At 31.8% G+C, this 25,090-nt stretch overlaps 1 protein-coding gene across 2 annotated transcripts in view; it reads left to right on the plus strand.

The window, feature by feature from the left end:
- The first annotated feature begins 1,827 nt into the window (after nucleotides 1–1,827).
- The window catches only part of LOC140451485 (uncharacterized), a 193,445-nt gene continuing 170,182 nt past the window's right edge, over nucleotides 1,828–25,090 (plus strand). The window contains exon 1 of one of the 2 annotated variants that reach the window (XM_072545325.1): nucleotides 1,828–2,057. In XM_072545325.1, the coding sequence (XP_072401426.1) occupies nucleotides 1,959–2,057 (99 nt within the window). In that variant the 5' untranslated portion in view covers nucleotides 1,828–1,958. The remainder of the gene's footprint in view (nucleotides 2,058–25,090) is intronic. The other variant, XM_072545316.1, reaches the window with a different exon arrangement.

Genomic DNA, 25,090 nt, shown 5'->3' on the forward strand with positions numbered 1-25,090 from the left:
CGAGTCTGTGTATGAAATGCATCCCCTATGGTGATATTTCGCAGATGGCTGGTCTTGCAAATTAGTTCTTAACACAGATGTATTTTTGTACGGGCTGAAGCGGTAATCTTGATATACGGGGAGAATCAAAACTACTACAAAGTCTGTTAATATTTTATAAATGTTTATACACAGTTGCGAAACTGCAACATATATTTAAAAGATATATTTTAGTTGTTATAATTTAACATAACTATTTATTATAATATGGTGCAAATAAATAAATATTTATTGTCGGTAATTTGTAAAGTTCTACTTGATATACTGTTTAGTTTGTTAATTATTAATATTGGCTATAAGTACGTGTGCTTGGTTGTATAGTAATTTCCAGCCACTTCAAGTCTGTCAAAAAGTAACTAACTTCGCAAAAAAATAATTACTAAATTCACTAGACAGTTCGGACTAGAGATAGCGATCCGAGTTTAACAATATTTAGAGTGTCTTCACCCACACCTTAACAAGGGCTCAAGAAATGAGGAGGATGAGGATATTTGTTGCCAATACTTTACCAAAGAAAATTATACAAATAAACAAGTGTCAGGATGTTTGTGTTTTATTTTGTTGTTTTTGGGACTTTGGTTTGTTAATGTAATGGAAAACAGATATAAATATAAAATATTAAATAAAACCTTTCCTGTACCATAATATATACAGTCCATCTAATTTACAAACCGTTGCACGTCATTATCTACGTCAGAGATCGAAGTTGACATAGTTGCCAAAGTATAAAAAATTCCTGAATCCATTTTAAATCAAATAGGTCACATAATTATTGCAAAAGTGTACAACAACAGTATACAACAAAATAAATTAATATTTAATGTAAATAAATAGAAACAAAACAAGAGTTAAAAAATAATCTTGTTAAAAACAATTTGAGCAGCTTGTTTAAAAAACAACATAGTTTAATTAATAGTAAATAATAAAAACAAAACTAAAGTGTCAACACCGCAACTGTCAAATAAGTGTTACCAATTTATGCCAAAATTTCACCTTCGTTCGATTACAGTTACAGTGTGTTCCGAACAAATGTTCTTCATAAAAACGCTTTATAATGCATTTATACAAATTAAATGAAACATATTATTGTGTATTTCTTTAAATTAACATTAATAGAAATGTTTAAATATTATTTCTATGCGTATATAATAAAATATGTCTAGTGGCTGTAATGTCAGTGTACTCGGCAAAGTGATTCTAAAAAAGAACACACCTACCGCCTAAATATTTCGTGTTGGTATCATGTGACGGGCTATGACGCCGATGACGTGCAACAGTTTGTAAATTAGATGGACTGTACTCTCTCTGTATCAGATATTATGTTATACATTTATAATAAAAATGTGTAAGTGTATATTATATTTTTGGACAGAGAGAATATATTTTTTGGCATAGAATAAGTTTTTATTTCTTATTTTATGACTATACTTATTTTCCATTAGAAGCATACTTTTTGAATTTTTGAGCCTAAAATTCAGAGCATATTTTTTGAATTTGCCGCCTAAAATTTAGAATCTACGTTTTGAATTTGCCGCCAAATGAAATTAGTTTCGGCCCATCCGTATTTGGCGCCAGAAACTCTCCCAAAACTTTCTATGTGAGTTACCTTACTAGGGGGTATGTATATACTCTGGAGTCTGGCTCGGGCTCTGGAGTGTAAAGTGGCACACCCGCAGCTATAGTTTGTGTTTTAGCTATCGGAATTCACACAGGAGTACAGGTTACTCGATTATCTGGAATTCCCACGTATCGAGCTGGCAAATTGCCTAAGTGCAGCGCCAAAAAAGAAGAGAAGAAGAGTCTGGCTACGTGGTCTTTAACCTATGCTTTTAAGTTTTAACAGAGGCTAAATTTGAACTTAAACCTAACTTTACGTTTCTATGAGTATTTGAATTAAACTTTTATTCAATTTAAGAAAAATGTTGTTATACAGTTTTTCACTTATAGTTTTGAACATACTTATGCTCGCTATTAGTGCACAGAATTTACCTCCAGGAGTGCCGCCACATCGTTATCAGGTATTTTTTTAAAACGTACCATATGTATCTACTTCAAATATCATTCAGGAAGAGTTTTATATTTTGATTAATCTTGGAGATCATAATTTTCAATTATTTTAAATAAAAAAAAACATTAACTGTTTGCAATTCTTTTTGATAAGAAAAAATAAACATGTATTTCATATCCCAAAAACTTGTCTTCAGCTTTATGTGAGCCTTAAATTTGTATCATTTATATTAAAAATGCACGTCTTATATGCAATTAGTTGTTATTAATTATAAATATATAATTAATTATAATTAATAATAATTAATATATATAATATATATATATATATATATATATATATATATATATATATATATATATATATATATATATATATATATTAATCAAGAATAACATAATTTAATTACAAGTAAGTTTACAACAAGGTACTGTTTCGAAAAGTTTATGTTTGACTTATTGACCATTAACTAGTAAGTAAGATATATAATTTTGAAGAAGCTACTGATATGATTAGACGGTATTGTGTTGATTTGTGCCATATCACTTTATTGCTCCATAAATAAGGTATATTCTGTTCACTGAACCCAATGCCAACTTTTTGTTTTGAATACATCTTATCTGGATAAAATCTTCTGCTTTCTTTGCTACATATTTGGCTATTTCATTGTATTTCCTTGTCGCCCTCCCTGGTATCAAGTTGATCATATAGACTTTTATATGAAACAGTGTTCATATAAAAAAAGTTTATTACCAGTCACCTCCATTAAAAGTGTTAAAATGTATTGACTAGGTTGTAGAAGTCAATCTAGACTCAACAATTCTAAATATATCCAACTTTGTGAATCATATATTATCCTATTTATACACAATGTATATTTATGAACTTAATATCACAAAGCCTTGTAATATTGCATGTTTCTTAACTCGTAACCACATATGTGGAGTCGATTTGACTCCTTGCAAGTGCATAGTGATGAGTTTCGAGGTTTCCCCCCCCCCACTCTCTCTGGCCAGGCATATATGTATCTTTTCAACGATCAGTATTCAACTGGCAATTAGGCGACTGTGTTATTTGTGTACTTTATTTGGATTTTATTACAACTTCAGTTTTCGAAGGAGTCAAAAAAACTACAGGTCTGTGATAAGGTTATATTTCGTGTTTCCATATTTTATAAATTGCTCAGTTTATTTTAGGTTTTAGTAACGGATTTCGATAGTAAAGCTGGTCCATCAAAAAGAATTAGATATGGTATGCAAACTATGAAGAAACTTTGCTGAAATGGGCAGATGAGGTTGATGAAAACGAGAATGATGCTGATTCAGATTCTGAATTTATTTACAGCGATCATGAAAGCGATTTGGAAACAAGAAGTGGAGGATGATTGTGAAAGACTTTCTACTGAAGATGAAGATGTAACAGAAAAAGGTGAGATGTCACATGAAGTTTCTATAGAAAACAATTTTTACAGAAAAAACTGTTTCAAATGATCGAAGTTACCTGCATATTAAAAAATACATGCACTTTGCAACATAATATTGTAATTAAGTGTCTGGGTATAAAAGCTAAAAATTTTCATAAAGCCGATCCATAAGAAATTTGGAATGTTTTTTTTTTTGATAATCGCATTATTCAAATTATTCTTTAATACTCCAATTTACGCCTGACATAATTGAGGGGGAAATATCAAAATAAATATTCAAGTGCTATTCGTGATTTAGATATTATTGAGATAAAGGCTTTTATTGGAATGCTTTTGCTTACAGCTATCTTCAAATCTAATCACGAAGATATTCATTCAATTTTTGCGACGGATGGATCGGACAGAGATATATTCAGATGTGTGATGAACTCAAATCGTTTTGCTGTCATAATCTTATGCTTATGATTCGATGACCCAGAAACTAGATTCGTACGAAACAAGGGTGATCCTTTGGCTCCAATCTATAATCTGAGATATTCAATGCTTTAATCCAGAATTCTCAAATCGTTTACACTCTAGGTACAAATACATGTATAGATGAAATGTTAATTTTATTCCGAGGACGGTCAAGGTTTAAGATGTACATGCCAGCAAAGGATTGTAAATATGGGTTGAAAATGATGGCTTTGACAGATGCTAGAACTCGATATCTATATAATGCATATATTTATTGTGGCAAAGATTCGGATGGCTTAGATTTGCCAGATAATAAAAAAAAATATTCTAAGCCCATGCAAGCCATTCTTAAACTTGCTAAGCCAATTTTCGACACAAACAGAATCATAACCGCCGATAATTGGTTTAGTTCCATAAAATTAGTGAATTTACAAAAATCAAAAGGTCTTACATATGTTGGAACATTGAAAAAAAAAATAAATGTGAAATTCCAGTTAGCTTTTTACCAAAAACACAAAGATCTGTAGGTTCTACTTTGTATGATTTTACCAGTAACTTCAATAAACAACTTGCAATGCAGCTAGTAGAACCAGAAAAGAGACGTCGTTTTCAAAATATGCACATCAGTCGGGAAGTCAGAATGTATATTGGACATGTTTTAAAAATAGAAGTAGAACTTTCTAATACTAACCAGGAAGAAAAATTTGAGATCAGAAAATATTGCAAACATTGTCTAGCTAAAAAAAGACGAAAAACAGCACACTTCTGCATAATTTGTAAAATTCCAATATGTATGGATTGCACCAAAAGAGTTTGTGTGGAGTGCGCACTGAAAGTTGCACAATCAAAAGATATTTTGAGAACATCTACTGTATTGCATGTTTCTATAATATTTTAATGTTAATTTTTAATTGATCTTATTGTTATGTTGTATGTTTTTTAATAAATTTTGTATAAAAACTGCTTGGCAAGTTATTTTTTTAAGTTAAAAATATTGCGAAAAATAGTTTATCAAAGGTTTTCAAAAATTGTATTCATTAAATTTATTTCTTTATAACTTGATTGCGTTTTACTAATATATATATATATATATATATATATATATATATATATATATATATATATATATATATATATATATATATATATATAAATCGAGAAAAGGAGTACGACCGTGAATCCAATATAAATTAAAGAACACTCGAAGAGTGGTGGGTTTTTCGGTCAAAGTGGAGAAATAAAAGGCAAAGAAGGTGGCTACTTCATCTATTTATTGAAGACGTTTCGCTTTCTAATCAGAAAGCATTATCAGTTCATCTAAAAAGAACAATATGAAAAACCAAACATCCATAGAAAAGTTATAAGTGTGTTACCTTAAAAAGATATGTAGCAGTCAAAGATATTAAATGTGCAAAGAAGCTTATGACAATGGACATTATAAGATTATGTTGTATAAACAATTAATTGGAACTGAATACAGCTTACAAATTAACTCAAACTTAGCACAGCAAAAGACATGTGGTAATTGTACATGTATATAAAAAGTATGTGAAAAAACTTAAGTAAAAAACAATAATTTACAGAGAACCAAAAAGATCATATGATGCACTTCCAACAGTATATTATTAGTTAAATTTAATTTTAACTTTAGGTAACATTATTAAAATTGTATTATAGTGATATTAAAAAAAATATATAATGAAGTTACCACTCTTAAGCTGTATGTAATGTAATGTTGATCAGCAAAGGTCAGTCGTTTTCTGTTATGATATGAATGTATTGTTTTCTGTGTTAAATACCACAGGGCATATGGAACTACATATTTCACTATTATAAAATCAAATTTCAATCAGTTTTGTTTATTATAAATGATTGTAGTTGACTTTTTTTATGACACAATACTATTGATAAATAAAAATTATTTTTATATCAAGAAAATTGAACATCGAGAACATTCTGTAAAGAAGTAGAGAGATTTACAGTTATTGATTTAAAAAAATTTGGAGACAAAAAGAAATAAGATTTTTTTTGTAATTGTTATATGAATAAAGATAGGAGAATAAATAAAATTTGCAATATCGATATCGATTTCCGTTTTGATAAAATAAACGATTTTTATAATTTCTAATTGAAATCCATATGTTTATTTTGATTCTCTTTTGTCTATCCCTATAAGGAAACCACTGAGAAATATTTGAAGCCACAAATGTAAGTATTGATAGGATCATTCAGCCCTAAGATTTATATTTGATTTATGTTTTGATTTGTTTAATTAATGAAATAATTAATTGATTATTTAATTGAAGTAGATTACATCTATAAACATCAATAGAGTCATAGTAGATCATTATAACATGGTCCCCAACGTGTAAAGGCATTGAAAAGTATTTGTAGTGGCAAAGTTGAAAGGATAGAAAAAGAAAAAACCGGTAATTGAAAATTTACCGGCCCGTGGTTGAAAGTGAGATATTTGCATTTGATGACATAACATTTTAAATCTCTTTAGGTACAAATTTCCCATAATTATTGTTTTATTTGATTGATATTTACATTTGATATATTTTATTGACAATTTATTACATTTAATAAATCATCCCAAATTTTGGCATATGCAGATGATGTTGACCTAGTTGCCCGCACAACACGTAAGCTAGAAGAAATGTATACTACCTTGTCAAACGTCTCAAAAAATATGGGCCTGCAAGTATATGAGGAGAAAACTAAGATAATGGCATCAACACTCAACAATAGAACCAGAAACATCGGCCACCAATTCACGGTTGATAACTCTACACAACTACAACTCTAACAAATCAAAAAACAAAAATAACCATATACAAAACCCTTATACAACCAGTGTTGACATATAGGTCGGAGACGTTGACCATTTCCAAGGCAGATGAAAATCTCCTGCTTATATTTGAACGAAGGATCCTGAGAAGAATATTCGGTGGCATCTGTGGAAATGGCGTTTGGAGAAGGAGGTACATCTGGCAAGATCACAGCAGAACAACCCTCCTAGAAGAATCCTTATGTCACAACCTGTGGGAAGTAGAAGTAGGGGTAGGCCAAAAGTCAGATGGAGGGATGGTGTAGATGAGGATGGTAGACAAATAGGCGCAGCAAACTGGCAACAGTTGGCAATGGATAGAACTGACTGGCGTAATATACTTGGGAAGGTCGAGGCCCTTTTATAAGACACCAGTACCAATGATGATGATGACTACATTTGGGTGAGAAAAGTTTCGTCTTTGCAACATACTAGTTGAATTTCATATTTGGCGGGGATGCAGAATTGGGGGGGGGGGCAGCAGCAAAGAAAACAAAAAACAAGAAGAACATTCAGAACAAGAAGACGTTTTAGAAACAACAATCATGGAAACAGAAAAACAGAAAGAATCAGGAATAGAGAAATTATTACAACTGTTGCAAATACAATCACAAACAATGAATGAAACATCAAAGAAAATGGATAGCGGATATTTTGAAGCAGCAAAAGAAACGATCAGAAACCATCTCAAAGATGAGGCAAGTCTATGGTTTGACAGCAAAGAGGAAGAGTTTGACAGTTGGCACAAATTTGAACGCAATTTTTTGAGTTATTTCTGGGGAAAAATCCAACAATTACAAGTAAACAAGGAATTGCAAAATGGGAAGTACAATGAGAGGATGGGTATCTCAGAGAAAATGTACGCACTACAAGTCTACAACAACGCAATACATCTGCAATACAATTATTCATTCGAACAATTAGCAGAGCTGATAGCAAGACATTTTGAAGATACACTTGAAGATCACCTCAATCTATAGCAAGAAAACTACAGACACCGAGAAACTCAAGAATATTGAGATAGAGGACAAAATTTTAGGAGGGATTATACAAAACGAGAATTTATGCCAAGGAGGGAAAACGAAAGTAGACAAAACGGAAGAGAAAACTATGAACTCAGAAATCGGCAATGGAACGAGACAGGTGTCGAGAAAATCAAAACAGAAACAACAACCGCACATATTAAGGAAACAGATATAATAATCGACGAAATGAACAGGAACCTCGCGGAAACCGATACGTTTCTAATAGACCAAAAGAAAACAGAATAGAGATAAATAATACTCAAATAGAAGAATATGAAGATGAGAGACAAAGCGACGGGCGAAAAAGCACAGAAGAATAACAGACGTGTTTTCACGAAGGCGCTCACTAGAAACAAAAAACCAAACAGGAATCTTTTCTCACCTTAAGGAGTTTATTAAATTGGTAGGAAACAATGAAAAGAGAAATGGAGTTAATTTAAAATTTGTGGATGGTTTTATCAACGAGAAACCAATTAAAATTATGATAGACACTGGCTCGGAAATAACACTAGTCAACAGAAAATTAATAGAAGAAGTTAATTTAACAAATTTAATTTACAAAATACCTAGGGTAAATTTAGTGGGCCCAAATAAACGAACATTGGTAACTATAAACGAAGGCATACGAGTAATGGTATGATTGGGTAAGAGTTTATATGCACTACAATGTGTAATAATGCCTAAAATGCCACATGACATGATTGTAGGAGTTGACGAATTGGCAGAAAAACATGTAGTGATAGATTTCAAAAACAATACGATGAAACTAACAGAAGAAAAGAAAAGAAGAAGAACAAGACAAGGAACATGAGAAACAAAATACAGACGAATAAGATAAAGAACAAACAGTGGAAATGAATTTGGCAACGAAGCAAGGACAAAGAAGAAAAAGGAGAAAATGTCAGAAAAAGATAAAAGAAGTTAAAACCTGGGATTCCTCAAAAGAAGAGATGAGCTCAGGGGAAGAAGAAGAAAGAATATTAACAACAAAAGAAAATAAAATTTGGGATTCCTCAACAGAAGAGATGAGCCTAAAAGAGGAAGAAGAAATAAAGTTAACAAATGAAAACGAAAAGGATATAATTGAAACAGTGATATTGGAAGAGGAGGTATATGAAAACGAGGATGCAGAAAGCACGGTAAACATGTGTGAAGAATCAGAGGAAAAGACAGAAAATTGATATGTGGAGAAGGAAAAGAAAATGAATTGCGTTTGATGTTAAGAGACTATGAAACTTTAATAAATGAGGAAACAGAGTGGCTAAAAAGTACGAACATTAATTTGAGGTTAAAAACTTGGAAACTTGGAAGATGTACTCGATTCCATATAAGTATCGACAAGAGGTGAAAGAAGAAATTAATAAAATGTTGGAAGATCAAATCATCGAAAGATGTGACTCACCGTATGTTAACCCAATTGTTATAGTAAAGAAAAGCAATGAAGAATTGAGATTATGTTTAGATGCCAGGAATATTAACCAGCACACTGTATCACAATATGAATCACCTCTAAACATCGAGGCCATTTTTGGAAGAATTACGGGGTCACACATATTTTCTAAAATTGATTTAAGGCACAGTTTTTGGTTCATACCTTTAGCTGAAAAGTGTAGAAACTATACCGCTTTCTCAATTGATGGTATTGTCTACCGGTTTAAGGTAGTGCCATTTGGATTGCAGAGTGCTTGTGCAGCACTCGTACGAGCTCGACATACCATTTTAAATCGCCATGAAGATTTCTTAGTTCATTACATCGATGATTTATTAATTTTTTCACAAGATATACAGAGTCATTTGGAACACAAAAATAATTCTGGAGGAATTGGACACCGCGGGATTAAAATTAAACATTGAAAAATGTCAATTTTTTCAAAAAGAAGTAATTTATTTTGGTTTTAAATTGGACACCAAAACAGTAAGCTTAGCCGAAGACAGAGTCAAGCTCATAGTTGAATACTCAAGGCCAACAAATTTGAAAACATTGAGAGGTTTTCTTGGCACGATCAATTATTTTAAAAAGCTAATTCCCGATTTAAGCCAAAAGGAAATTCCTCTAATAAAATTGCTGAAGAAAGGGATAAAATGGAATTGGAAAGACGAACAGGATGAAGCTTTCAAAATATTAAAACAAGAATTCGCAAAAGGAAGGAAAATATATCACCCCTTTTATACTCCGAACTGATGTGTCCATACAAAAATTTGCAGGAGTTTTGTCACAAATACAAAACGACCAAGAAGTGCCGATATGTTTTATATCTCGAGTGACTAAAACACATGAGAAAAAATATAGTGTAACAGAATTGGAGTTTGCCAGTGTACTATTTTGCGTAAACAAATTAAGGTTTTAAATTCACAATCGAGACGGATCTTGCAGCTTTGGCACATATCATGAAAAATCGATTGGTGAATAATCGAATACATAGAGGCATTCTATTATTACAGGAATATGATTTTGAATTCCGGTATATCAAAGGAAAAGACAACATCATAGCCGACGCTCTAACACGGGATGAAGACACCGGAAAAAAGGAAGCAATTACTTTACATGTGGGACTAAATATATGAACACAAGAAGAAGGTGTATTTTCGTTAAACGAGATAAGGATAAACCAGGAAGACCTACAGGAAAGATAAAAAAGAAGAGAACTATATTTAGTGACACAGACATTGGCAGAAAGGATCATAAAGAAATTACATGAGGACAATGGACATATCGGTAGCAGAAAGGTGTGGCTCGTTTTTAGGGAAAATTACATCAGCCGACAAGATTACCGCATTGCAAAGGAAATTACCCAGAAGTGCGAAGTATGTCAAAAATATAAGAGTAGGAATTTCAAAAATGAAAATATTGCAAAAAATATTGTATCCCGGAACAAATTGGGCATTGTAGCAATAGATATGTTAAGCGATCTAATTATGACCACCCAAAGGAACAAACATATTCTGGTGATGGTGGATGTGTTTTCAAAATACATAAAATTATACAGTTGTCGCAACACAAAGGAGAAAGAAATATTAAGAAAAATCGACAATTTTATTGCCACAGTAGGAACACCAAGAAAGATTCTACTAGACAATGCAACGTATTTCCGGAATGATCGGTTCAACGGACAACTTCGAGAACGGGGAATAGAGACACATTTTGTCAGCATCAGGCATCCCCAAAGTAATTGTTCGGAGCGATTTATACAGGAAGTGACGAAATTTCTTCGAATTGCAACGGAAGGTCAACATCGACGATGGGGCAGGAAAATAACGGAAATAGAAATGTATCTAAATATCATTCCGAGTACAGTAACAAAAGAGACCCCGGAATACATCATGAAAGGTGTAATGCCGATAAGGCCATGGGAAGACCCAGAGCCAAAAGAATATCAACAGGTAATTGAAACAATACAGGGAAGAAGTATATCCAAAGACAGGATCGTAATAGAAAACGAAGACCAGTGTCTTACCAAAGTGGTGAAAAAGTACTTGTGAGCGCATTACGAGTATCAAATCTTCCTGGTGGCATTTGCGCAAATTTAATGCCTGTTTTCGAAGGCCCCTATATCGTAAATAAGGAAGATGGGATAAACAGTTATGCGTTGAGGCATATGGACTCGGAAAAGATCCGAGGAATTTACAATATTCACGATGTGTACAAATATCACGAATAAAAGACGGAACTGCATAAAGTAGATAGTAAGCTAGGGCATAAGACATAGATAGATTAAGAGAAGGCAATATACAGGGATATTGGTTTGCCTCGAGAAAAATGAGTTGCAGATGCGGATAATTTTTATCGAATACAAAGGCGGTGATTTGTTATATTCCTATTTGACATGAGAAATAAAAAACTATATTCCTATTTAAAATGTAAATTAAAATAAAAAATTTCATGTTTCTCAACCACGACCATATAAATTTTTAACGCCATGTAAATGACACATTTTGTAAAAATAATTATAGCTAGTTTTAAGAGAGTGGTTCGCAGAATTGTTTACTAGCCCCATGAACAATGTATTTCAAGCAAACAATTAGAGACGATTAGGGTTGGTAGTTTAAGAAAGTGTTCGTCAAACTGTTTATTAAAACCACGGACAATATGTTTTAATTAAACAAAGGAGAGACCATTACATTTTCGAGATATGCGGGTAGGGAACTCATTAGCAGTACGGTAGCAGATAGTTAAAATCTACCTTTATATTAAGATTATCAAAAATAGATAAGAACGTGATTAGTTGTAGAAAGTAGAATAAGGATATGGAATTTTATTTCTTTCTTGGAACTCCATAAGAACAAAAAGATACGTAAAGTTGAAAATTTGTTTAGATTAAGGAGAGAGGTAGTTTTGGGTAAATAATGCGACATGATTGAAAGTTGGTTTTGATTGAATGGAAAATTAATTGTGGGGGGAACGATTTGGAAGTCGGAGAATGAATGAGGAGAGTGGAGCAGTGTGTTTTGTTCGATCGAAAGGAGAAGTCCAGTTTTGAGTGCAGTGTACTAAAAAAGGAAAAAGCTGGTTTGTGTTTGAAAAGTTACAAGCATCATCAAAAAAATCGTGGAACGAGTAATAGGCCAAGTCGAGAGATGATATAAATTCTTGAGTCTAAAGTATCCAGTATTGTGTTAAGTGATTCAAAAATTTGAAAGATTGCATCAGGAGAAAGCCGGAACGAGTACGGTACGAAGCAGTGAAAGGAAAGGAGAACAAAATTTAGCAGATGAGCAGAGACATTCTTGGGGGACGTGGACGAGTTTTCCTTTGATCGAAACTCCAGCAAGTAAGGAAACGTGTTATGGGTGAAGACAGTGTATAATCATCAGCAAAGGTTAGTCGTTTTCTGTTATGATATGAATGTATTGTTTTCCATGTTCAATACCACAGGGCATATGGAACTACATATTTCACTATTATAAAATCATCAAATTTCAATCAGTTTTGTTTATTATAAATCATTGTAGTTGACTTTTTTTATGATACAATAATATTGATAAATAAAAATTGTTTTTATATCAAGAAAATTGAACATCGAGAACATTGTGTAAAGCAGAAGTAGAGAGATTCACAGTTATTGATTTAAAAAAATTTGGAGACAAAAGGAAATAAGATTTTTTTTTTTGTAATTGTTATATGAAATAAAGATAGGAGACTAAAAAAAATTTGCAATATTGAATATCGATTTCCGTTTTGATAAAATAAAGGATTTTTATAATTTCTAATTGAAATCCATATGTTTATTATTTTGATTCTCTTTTGTCTACAAAATTACTGATAGGATCATTCAGCCCTGAGATTGCATTATGTTTTGATTTGTTTAATTAATGAAATAATTAATTGATTAATTAATTGAAGTAGATTACATCTATAAACATCAATGAGTCAAAGTAGATCATAATAATATATTTATATATATATATATATATATATATATATATATATATATATATATATATATATGATCTACTATGATATATTATGATCTACTTTGACTCTATTGATGTTTATAGATGTAATCTACTTCAATATATATTGTCATACTTTTTCTTTCCCAACCAAAGAAAAAAATAAATAAAAAGATCCATCGGAATAAAATTTTAAGATATCATTATAAACAAAATGTATATAGTAATTTAAGATAAGATTTAGTGTAGATAAGAATAGAAATTTGTTTGGCAAACGACCTTTTTCCGTTTCAAACAAAATTATCAAAAAACCTTTGTTTAGAATTAGAAGACATTTTACCTGTAAGTTAATCTTTTCATTGTTTGTATAGTCGAGTATTAAATTACCATATTCTAATCTTTTGAAATATGTATAAATTGTGTATTGACAAAACCAATTTTAAAGTAAGCTATTTAGTTTTTCTCTGAAACCGAAATTAGGCTTTTCCAAAATCATGGTAAACACAATTTGAGCTTTTGATTGGACGGTCGTTTTTAAATAGGAATTTTGTGAGCCGATCATGAGACCGGAGAAGTTAGATATAATTTGGTCATTGACAGAAACAGTCGTTTGTCTCAAGATAGAGTGTGGTTCGTGAGTTTGGATACCGGCGTAACGAAAAGAAGTGAATAGTTCTGCAGAAGGAGATAACAAGTAGATTAAAAGAGGTCCTTGTATCTACCGTGGGCATCTTGTAAAGTATATGTGAAAGTATTCTTACGGCATCAAGTTGACAAAAGGAGGTCCTTGTGTCATAAATAAGTAGCTGAGTTTGGAGAAGTGAATCAGGTGTCTTTGTGTAGTCTGCAGGAGGTTTGCAGAGACGTTAGGAAGGAGCCGGGGTGCCAAAGAGGAGAGATCACATCGTTGAGGAGACTGGACTTTTCTGGGTATGTTCCAACATACAACTCAACAAGAAAATAAGCTGTAAGTGTTTGTACAATTGAATTTTATATCTGTGAAGGGTCGGTTTGACATCATGGTCATTAGCTTTCAAATTTAAGAACTAAGGTTTTGGTAGGCTAATCAAAAGTTTAAAGTTTTGTTGTTTCTTTTTTTAAGTAACGAAAAATTTAAGTAAAATTGGTTTTCACGTAATATAAATGTATGTAGATTTAAAATCGTATTATTATAAAAATTTGAGTTATTTTCTTGTATGCTGATTGATAAGATAACGACAGAATTTGATAATTGTTTTATTCTTTCATATAAAATAAAGAAACGTAAATTTTTGTAATATAATATTTTTTTTTATTCTTATCCTTTTTTCTCTATCCCGATAAAAGACAACTAGAAAATCTTTGAATCCATCGATCACAGGTAATATAAGGAGTTTATTTTACTTTTGATAACAAATAAGTTATATTTTTTTATTGGCTCAATAAACTAAGATTAAAGTCAAAATAAACAATCATAGCAAATGGCCCCCAACGTGTAAGGCGTAGAAAGTATTTCTAGTTAAAATTTAAACGGATAGAGAAAGAAAGCAGATTGATTGAAAATTTATTTGCCGATGGTTAAAGTTTATAATATTTGCTTTTATGACATTACATTTCAAATTTCTCTAGGTACAACAACTGACAAAAGTTTTAAAATTTTATTGCATTTATTTGAATTTATTTCATTTGGGATAAGAGGAAAAGTTTTCGTCTTTGCAACATTACTCGAATTTCATATTTGGCGGGGATATTATTGCACAAATTTCAAAGCTTCATATTTGGCGGGGATAAATATTCTAACGAACATGTCGACCACAAGGAGTCAAAGCAAAACGCAAGAAAGGAAAGAGGATAAGATAGAAGAGGAAACAATTATTGATGAAGGATCGGATAATGAAGGAAATGCTACAATAATGGAGGAAAGAAAAGAAACAGGGATGCTGGAAAAATTATTAGCAATGATGCAAATACAGACACAAACAATAGAGAAAAACCAAATTGAAACATCAAAGAAAATTGATAGAAATCAACTGGAAACAAAACACATAATGGATGAAACAAAACAAAAAATGGATAGAAATAACAGAAATATAGAGCAGCGTCTGGAAAACTATGAACAGGAAATTAAAGGATGTGTTGAGGGGATAAAGATAGAACTGATACAACAGATAGAAGAAATAACCCTAAAGAATGCAAAACAAGAGACAGAGATTAAAGATATCCAAAACACAATGAAGGAGATACGAAATTGTCAGAAAAAGGAATTAGAACAGTTAGAAGAAAAATTTGAAATGGCGCTACAAGAAGACAGGAAAGAAGTAGAAAGGAGATTAAAGCAAAATGAAAAACAAATGGCAGAAATTGAACTAAGAGGAGTAGAGAGAAAAGAAGTTATCATCCATGGTAAAAGCGAAGCGAAATTACAGTTTGGCGGGGATGTAAGAAAACTGCCCCCGTACCGTTCATGCATAATCTAAAGAAGAAGATACAATACATGGGAAACTTTGAGACAGCTAAGGAAATGATCAGAAATCATCTCAAAGATGAGGCGTGTCTATGGTTCGACAGCAAAGTGGAGGAATTTGAAAATTGGCAAGAATTTGAAAATAAATTTCTGAATTTTTTCTGGGGAAAGACAGAGCAATTACAGATAAACAAGGAATTGCAAAATGGGAAATACCATGAGAGGATGGGTATATCAGAAAAAACATACGCATTGCAAATGTACAATAACGCAAAACATCTGCAATACCATTATTCATCCGAGCAATTAGTAGAGTTGATTGCAAGACACTTTGATGACACAATTGAAGATCAAATCAATCTACAAAACTACAAAGACATCGATAGTTTATGCCAATTCCTACAAATAAGGGCATCACGGATACAGGAAAAAAGAGCAAGAAGGTCACAAGAAAATTACAGACACCGAGAAACTCAGGAATACAGAGAGAGAGGACAAAATTTTAGGAGGGATTACACTAGACGAGAATTTATTCCCAGGAGGGAAAACGAAAATAGGGAAAACAGAAGAGGAAATGATGATTTCAGAAATCGGCTATGGAATGAGGACAGATATCGAGAAAACCACAACAGAAATAACACACGCGCATATCCCGAAAACAGAAATTACAATAGACGAAATGAACAGGAATATCGTGGAAACCGGAACGGATATGACAGACCAAAAGAAAACAGAAGAGAGGTAAATCATACACAAATAGAGGAAAATGCGAATGAAAGACACAGCGATGAAAGAAGAAATACGGAAGAACAACAGACGGTTTTTCACGAAAGCACCCACTAAAACCAAAAAACCAGGCAGGAATTTTTTGTCACCCGAAGGAATTCATTAAATTAGCAGGAAATAATGAGGAAAGAAGAGGAGTTAATTTAAAATTTGTAGATGGTTTCTTAAAAAATAGACCAATCAAAATTTTGATAGACACCGGTTCAGAAATAACATTGGTAAACAGAAAATTAATAGAAGAAGTGAGTTTGACAAATTTAATTTACAAAATACCAAGGGTAAATTTGGTGGGTGCAAATAAACGGACATTGGCAACGATAAATGAAGGAATACGAGTAAGGGTACGATTAGATGAGAAAATGTATGCACTACAATGTGTAATAAGGCCAAATATGTCGCATGACATGATTGTAGGAGTGGACGAACTGGCAGAAAAACATGTAGTCATAGATTTCAAAAGTAATACGATGAAACTAACAGAAAAAAAAGAAGGAGAACAGGAAAATGAACATGGGAAAAAGAAAATTGATAATTCGGAAAAAGAACAAACAGTGGAAATGAATTTGGCAACGAAGCAAGGACAAAGAAGAAAAGGAAGAAAACTTAAGAAAAGGATAAAGGAAGTCAATACCGGAGATTCCTCAAAAGAAGGGATGAGCCCCGAAGAAGAAGAAGAAATAGTGTCAACAAAGGAAAATGAAAAGGATATGATTGAAACAGTGGTATTTAAGGAAGAGATTAATGAAAAAGAGGAGGAAAAATGGGCGATAAATATGTGTCAAGAATCTGAGGAAAAAGAAAGAAAATTGATATGTGGAGAAGAAAAAGAAAATGAGGTGCGTCTGATGTTAAAAGAACACGAAACTTTAATAAATGAGGAAAACACAGTGGCAAAAAAGTACGAACATTCTTTTGAGGTAAAAAACTTGGGAAACTTTCGATCGAAGACCTACCCGATCCCATATAAATATCGACAACAGGTGAAAGAAGAAATTAATAAAATGTTAAAAGATAAAATAATTAAACGATGTGATTCACCGTATATTAATCCAATTGTAATAGTAAAAAAAAGCAGTGGAGAATTAAGACTATGTTTAGATGCCAGAAATATCAACCAGCACACGGTATCACAATATGAATCACCTCTAAACATCGAGGCCATATTTGGAAGAATTACAGGATCACACATATTCTCTAAAATTGATTTAAAGCATAGTTTTTGGTTGATACCTTTAGCTGAAAAATGTAGAAACTATACCGCGTTCTCAATTGATGGTATTGTATACAGGTTCAAGGTAGTGCCTTTTGGTTTACAAAGCGCTTGTGCAGCATTGGTACGGGCTCTACATTCTATTTTAAATCGATACGAAGATTTCATAGTCCATTACATCGATGATTTGTTGATTTTTCACGAGATATACAGAGCCATATGAAACATATAAAGATAATTCTGGAAGAATTGGACAGAGCGGGATTAAAATTAAACATCGAAAAATGTCAATTTTTCCAAAAGGAAGTAATTTATCTAGGTTTTCAATTGGACACTACAACAGTTAGCTTAGCCGAGAGATATAAACTAAGATTAAAGTCAAAATAAACAATCATAGCAATATATATATATATATATATATATATATATATATATATATATATATATATATATATATTATTATGATCTACTTTGACTCTATTGATGTTTATAGATGTAATCTACTTCAATTATATATATATATATATATATATATATATATATATATATATATATATATATATATAGATCTAGCGGTTAATGTGGCCCCGTACTAAAACGGTATTATACTAACTCCAGGCAAATATACACCGTGTATATTATTATCTGGGTAGCGCTGTATGTGGACTCCGACCAACACGTCGGATTAAGTGGACTCCGTAATAGGTTGAAACACTTTTGGGATCCGTATACATTTCTTTGCGTACACAACTAAACTCCTCCGATGTTGCCAATAATTTGATTAGTCGTAGATTTTTAAATTTTACAGCAGGTACGTTTTGAAACTTGAAATTTATTTAAATATCAATCAATTTAGTCATCGAGAAATTTCACAAATACTTGGTTAATGTAGTTAAATATTTTATGTTGGTAATTTATATTACTTGCTTTAATTATTTTTAAACTTAAGTTAGTGTCTGTTATAAGCTTGGAAAATGCAAGTGTCCATTTTTATTTATTAGTATTTTTTTAATGCATTGACACTGAAAAATTTAATATATAAATGTACGTTCCGATGTTTCGATTGCTACGTTTTTTGATATACAATATTTGTTTCACAAAGTAGTAAAATTTAAATTATAATAATTTATAAATCAATCTTAAAATTATAATTTTTTACTGTCTAATTTCAATATTTCGATTTTTAAATGTAGGAAATTCAATATCTTACTATAATACTTTATAGATACACATATATTATACATGGCATAACACCTAATAATTTCGCTTTTAACTATAAATGTATCGTATAACGTATCGTAGCAATCAGTAGTGAGTCATTACTCAAATAAAATATTTCGGTGACTTTATGGTAATTTGATTCTAGCCAACATATCTATTACAATTATTACATAATATAATATGTTCGGTCTTATTGTTTTAAAAAACATTCATGTTTTAAAATAGGTCTAAAGTGAATTATCGATGGCTTAACTTGCAGAGCGGCTAACTCCGTTTTTTAAACCTTTACAGGAACACAAAAAAATTTCTTAAAAAAATTAATACTTATAATATCAATATTCCAAAAATCTATTTGTTGTCTATTTATTTTGCACTTTGAAGTTACTAAAAAGCATAAAAAAATATTTTGATTAAATAACAATTATTTAAATTTTTGGATTTACCCTGTTTGTAATTAAAAGAAAATATTAAATAATCGGAGTTGCCCATTTTTCTCTGCATCGTATTATGGAACCTCTATAGAAAAATAAAATCAATCTGTAAGTATATTTTTGTGTATTTTTTTTATAATCAAGTATTTTTATTATACCATAGAGTATTTTTTTATCAGTCTTCATGTGGCACATTGTCGTAGTAGTCCATGTAGTTCACGGCAAGGTACTTTTTAGTTGTTGTAAGTCTTTGAATTTACGACTACTTATTTTAAGCCGATTTTCATGAAGATTCGGTAAGCTTTCAATAGGTTTAACTGAGACCTTTTTATCACATCGTTGTGGTAGTAACTGCCATTCATCTGTAAACCGTAACTTAAAGTACAGGTTCCCTTGTTTATATTGTAGGGCGCGAATATATGTGACCTAAAAACAAAACATTAATAATTTATCAATTTTTTCGTCTTCTGTGTCTGTAGAAGACCAAACAAAATTAACATTAAAAGTACCTTGGCATCTCCTATGGCTTTTCCTGGTCTTATTGACTTATAAAACTGTAAACTTGCGAAGGATTTAAAAAATTCATGGGTTAGGTAAGATACGTTGTAAGGTTTAGGATGTTTGCGAGCTCCAACACAAACTTGTGCATATTCAGCTGGTACATGAATTATTTTGTTTTTCAGTTTCCTCTCTATGGTGGCATGCATTGAGTCCGCTTCCATCTGGGTATGGCCTACCTCTAGATACTTTTGCTGAATTGTGACATTGTTTAATGTTGCCATGTTTAGTAATGCATTTGCCAATATTACGTTTCTATTTTGTGCTGTACATCCATCACTGTACAATATAATTTTAGTATCCTGTCCAGATTCTCTGTGGATACTCGGCAAAAGTTTCTCCGTGATAAACTTGACAATTATGGTAGCGTAATTGTCAGAGGATAGCCCACCTTCGGTCTCGTTCCAGAGATAACAAAATCCGTCTTTATTTTTTATATTAAATATACAAAAATTGTGCGTGCATATCTTAGTTTTATAATATAGAGATGACACATTAGATTTGGGTGCCAATAACACAGCTTGCGTGTCCATTGTGAATACAAATTCTTCTGTATTTTTATCCTGTTCTTTTTCAAGTCTAGCTTCATTCTTTCTTTCTATGTGCTCCTTGTATTCTGTGTCAGGTATATTTCCGAGTTTGTGAGAGAGGCACTTTTCACATTCATCTTTTGTTTGGCTTAAACAGTGATATATTTTCAATTTGTAAAGTGTTGCTAAATTTAGCAATTGAAACAGGTTTGGTATTCCGTGGCGTGCTCCAGTCTAATGTGTAGAAAATGTACAAGGCTTTTTTTGATGTCCATTCTGGCAACAAATAAAGCTTGGTCGAACTTTTGCGGCAATAATGGGATTCCATTTTTGGAATATTGTTCAAAAAATCTTTAAGTGATTTCACTTCTACTTCGTAGGGATTTTTTGTTGCGTGTTGATTTGTTTTATGAGAAATATTCTCTTTGCCTTTTTTCCAGTTCCAGATAGTCATTTTGGTAAGACACAAAGTGTTTTGAAACATCGTTCTACAAACTCTCACGCGGCATTCGTTAGTTAAGTTTAAGTTAAATACCATTGTGCTTTTTCTTCTTGTTAATAATGGCTCTTTTCTGTCTCTTGGACGTTTTGTGGGTATCTCTTGCACAAGACCATTCACGAAAACCTTTTTTTCCCCCCAAGTCATTCTCCAAAACAACTCAAATATAGTTTTCCTTTCTTCTTCTGAAACTTCGCTACATTTTAAAGCACTTTTGTTAGTTGTCCTACATTTGCATCGAGGTTTAAGAACTCGTTTATTTTTTTGTGTTTTTTCCCATTTCCCTTCAATTTTTTTACGCCCAGTATACGGTTGCCCATTTTCCCTGTGAAGCTTGTTCATTTGATCTGTCCATGTAGCTTGATTTACCTGACACCTTTTTCTTCTCTTAATTCTACTAGGTTCTTCTTCACTGTTAGAATCCGAGTGCTCAGAATAAGGTACAAGTTGTGCATTCATGCAGTCGCTATCATCACTTAAATATTTGTCAATCAAGCTAGTATTGTTGTCTTTCTGTGCTGTATAATGGTACGTTGTAACTGGAGCTAAGAATTCCTCAGTAACAGATTTCAAGAAAACAGACGAATCATTATTGAGACTCGCAACAGTCATAATCTCTTGTGCATGAGCATTATATATAGGCGTAATGATATCTAATGGCTCAGTATTGATGAACACCTCTGTGGCAGCCTCAGATGTACCACTGGCAAGTGGCTTAATTTCCATGATATTTCCTGTTAGAGTATCAGATGTTGACGTACTATCAGCAAAAAGTATCATAGGCCTATCTTCAATAGATTCTTCTGTGAGAATTAAGTAATTTTCATTGTTTTGCTTCAGTGCAGCTTCAACAAGTTTTTTTGCCCTCGACATCCTCTTTATCTGTAACAATAATCTTATTAACATCCGAACCGTTTATTTTATATACTTTTTACACTATAACTTATGAGCACGTTCACTATAACAATTTGCAGAGCAATAATATAGCAATTCTCAAGGGGAATATTTACCTTGACAACTATATTTTTTGCATTCAGTCGTAATCGTAGTCTACTTTGGGCAATGTTTTTGGAAATTCAAATGTGGAAAAATTTCAGTGTATACATAAATCACATATATCTATCCTTCCTTCTTACATTTTTAAAATTGTACCTACTTTTTTTCTAAAAACATACTTTACACAGAATTATCATATTTTTAAATAACTTGGAATTTTTAATTAAACATAAAATATGTAGAATTTCTAAAAAGTAAGAAGAAGAAAAGTATAGATCTTACTTGTATCTATGCACTGGACTATTTTTTACATTATAAATCGTAAAAAATGAACAACAACTTTAATTTATAGACTACAGGACTGTAAAATCACAGAATTGGTATATTGGGTAACTCCTAAATTCACATAGTAAATAGTTACGTTAAAAATGGACAACTCCATCATCACATTTTTTATGTTATAACTAGGATATTGCCCACAAAAAGTTGTGTGTGTGTGTGTGTGAGAGAGAGAGAGATGGCATTAGACAAAAAATCTTTTTGCCACAGAAAATTGTTATAAGGATGTTTAAATTTTTATTTTAGAATCGTTTATAAACTTGATTAGAATATTATATATAGATTTGTCAGAATAAGATAACAGATTGCTGATGTTTACTGGTAGGCTAATATTGAGATCAATTAAATCTAGATATAGGCTTCGAGTCTGTTCCCTATGATTAGGACAATCGAAAAATAAGTGGTTCAAATCTCCGACAGATTTACCATCACAAGGACAGAAAGGGGTTTCATAGATTCCAATCCTATGCAGATGCTCTGGAAAGAGGCCATGGTTAAGTTTTAACCGGGTTATTAACGAAGAATGTACTTTATTATAGTTAAAATTAAAATGGGGAATATTTTTTGGTAAGCATGGATGGATAGAAAAGTAATGGTTTCTTGAAGTCTTCTGAACCTCTTTATATTTTGACATCCATCTTTCCCTGCCAATACTCCTGATAATAGAAAAAAGATCTTTAAAGTAGTAAAAATTTGTAATTTCTGATATCTCAGATGTATTTTTTGCCATACCATCCACTAATTCGTTTCCAATTACTCCATTATGTCCTTTAACCCAGAGTAAAGTAACTGTTTTTTTTGTGAATTTTAGATCATGTAATAATTTTTTGATATCAAGTATAATGGAGTTTTGAAAACTATCCAATGGATGGCTACGAATAGCTTGTAATACTGCCTGAGAATCTGATACTATTACGATGTTCTCACAATAATTAGTGACACACCAAGTTAGTGCTTTCTGTATAGCAGCAGCCTCGGCTGTAAAAATAGAACAACATTCAGGAATTCGATATTTCTCAACATAATTGCTGTTTGAAACAAAAAAAGCGAAACCAGTACTTTCAACAGTTTTTGAACCATCTGTATAAATTATTGTTAAATCTTCCCCTAATTTGCTTAGTATGGATTTGAATATCATATTAGTTAAAATTGGCAAGTCTGAATAAGAGGGCATTATAATGGTTGGTTTGTCTATCAGAACTTCAAAGTCTTGTATGTAAAAAGGAAATTTTGGGAGCTGTAATATATAAGATTGAAATAAATTCGTATCGATAAAAGATTCTGCAAGAGGAGGAGAATTTTTTATTCTCCAATAAGAATTTGTTAAATTTTCTGTCAAAAGTAAACCTATTTTGTGAACCATAGTTGTATTAAACGATCTGTATGTTATTAGACGTTTGTTGGCTAACATTTGCCTACGTATGTGTAAAGGTGGTTCCTGGGCTTCTGCTAGAACTGCTTGGTTTGGTGAAGACATCATAGCTCTTAGACAAATTTTTATTGATTTAAATTGTATTCTGTCAAGAGTTAATAGATTTGTTTTGCATGTTGAACCGTAAAGAACACAGCCGTAATCCAGAATGGATCGTATGTAGGATCTATAAAACATTATAGAGATATTTTGATCTGCACCCCATCTTTTTTTAGAAACGAAACGCAGAAGGTTAATTCCACGCTCGCACTTTTGTTTTACGTACTTTATATGGCTGGACCACAAGAGTTTTTTATCTAGGATCATGCCTAGATACTTATACTCTTCTGCTAAGGGGAAATTATAATCACCTATCTGGCATTTGCCTGTGACTTTTTGTCTACGTCTAGTGAAACATACAATCGAAGATTTTTCTTGTGATATACTAAAACCCATTTGTTTCACCCACTTATCTAAGTTACTAAAGCTAAGTTTTAGATTCAACATACAATCTTCATAGGATTTATGGCTGGTATATAAACATATATCGTCTGCATATTGAATTATTTTGCATTTTTCATCCATCAAACCATGCAGATCTGCAGTATAAACATTAAATAATAAAGGACTTAGAATTGAGCCTTGTGGGAGACCGTTATATAATATTTTTGGACCGTGTAATACATTTCTATGGTCCCGTAAGTATATTTTTCTATTCACATACAAATTTATTATATTTACAGATAATCTTTTATCAATACCACACCCCACCATTTTTGAATATAATATATCCAAATCAACCACGTCATATGCACCCTTTAAATCTAGAAACAAACATAGCATAAATTCGTTTTTTGAAAAACAGAGTTGAATATCCGTAACTAAATGTATGAGAGCATCAATGGTACCTCGACCTCTACGAAATCCATACTGTGAGTAGGGAAAAACTGAACTACTTTCAATAAAATGTTCTAATCTAAATTTTATAAGCCTTTCAAAGGATTTTGTCACACATGATAATAGAGAAATGGGTCTATAAGATGATGGAAGTTCTGGGTTTAAGTTAAATTTGAGTAAAGGGCATATGATAATATTTTTTAAAGTATCGCAATATTCTTGTTTCAACCACCAACTATTAAAGATTTGTAAGAGAACATCTTTGGCATTTGACGGCAATTTGTCCAATATCTTATAAGTAAAACCGTCCAAACCGGGGGCTGTATTTCTGCTTTTTTTTAGTGCGAAATCAAGTTCTGAAGGAGTAAAAGGTTTTGACATGGAATCTACACTAGTATTAAAACGAAAAAATTCTTTAATCCTACCAACATTACCAGAGGCAGATGAAGGTGCAAGTTGGTCTAACATCTGTTTAATGAGATTTTCAGAAAGTTGAGGTTTTTTGTTGTACTGATAGTTATTGGAAATTGATCTGAAGTTGACCATATTTTTGAAAGAGGTGTGCTTTTGTTTAGACTATTTAAAAAATTTATCCAA

This window comes from Diabrotica undecimpunctata, chromosome 1 (genome assembly GCF_040954645.1).
Source record: "Diabrotica undecimpunctata isolate CICGRU chromosome 1, icDiaUnde3, whole genome shotgun sequence".
Lineage (NCBI taxonomy): Eukaryota > Metazoa > Arthropoda > Insecta > Coleoptera > Chrysomelidae > Diabrotica > Diabrotica undecimpunctata.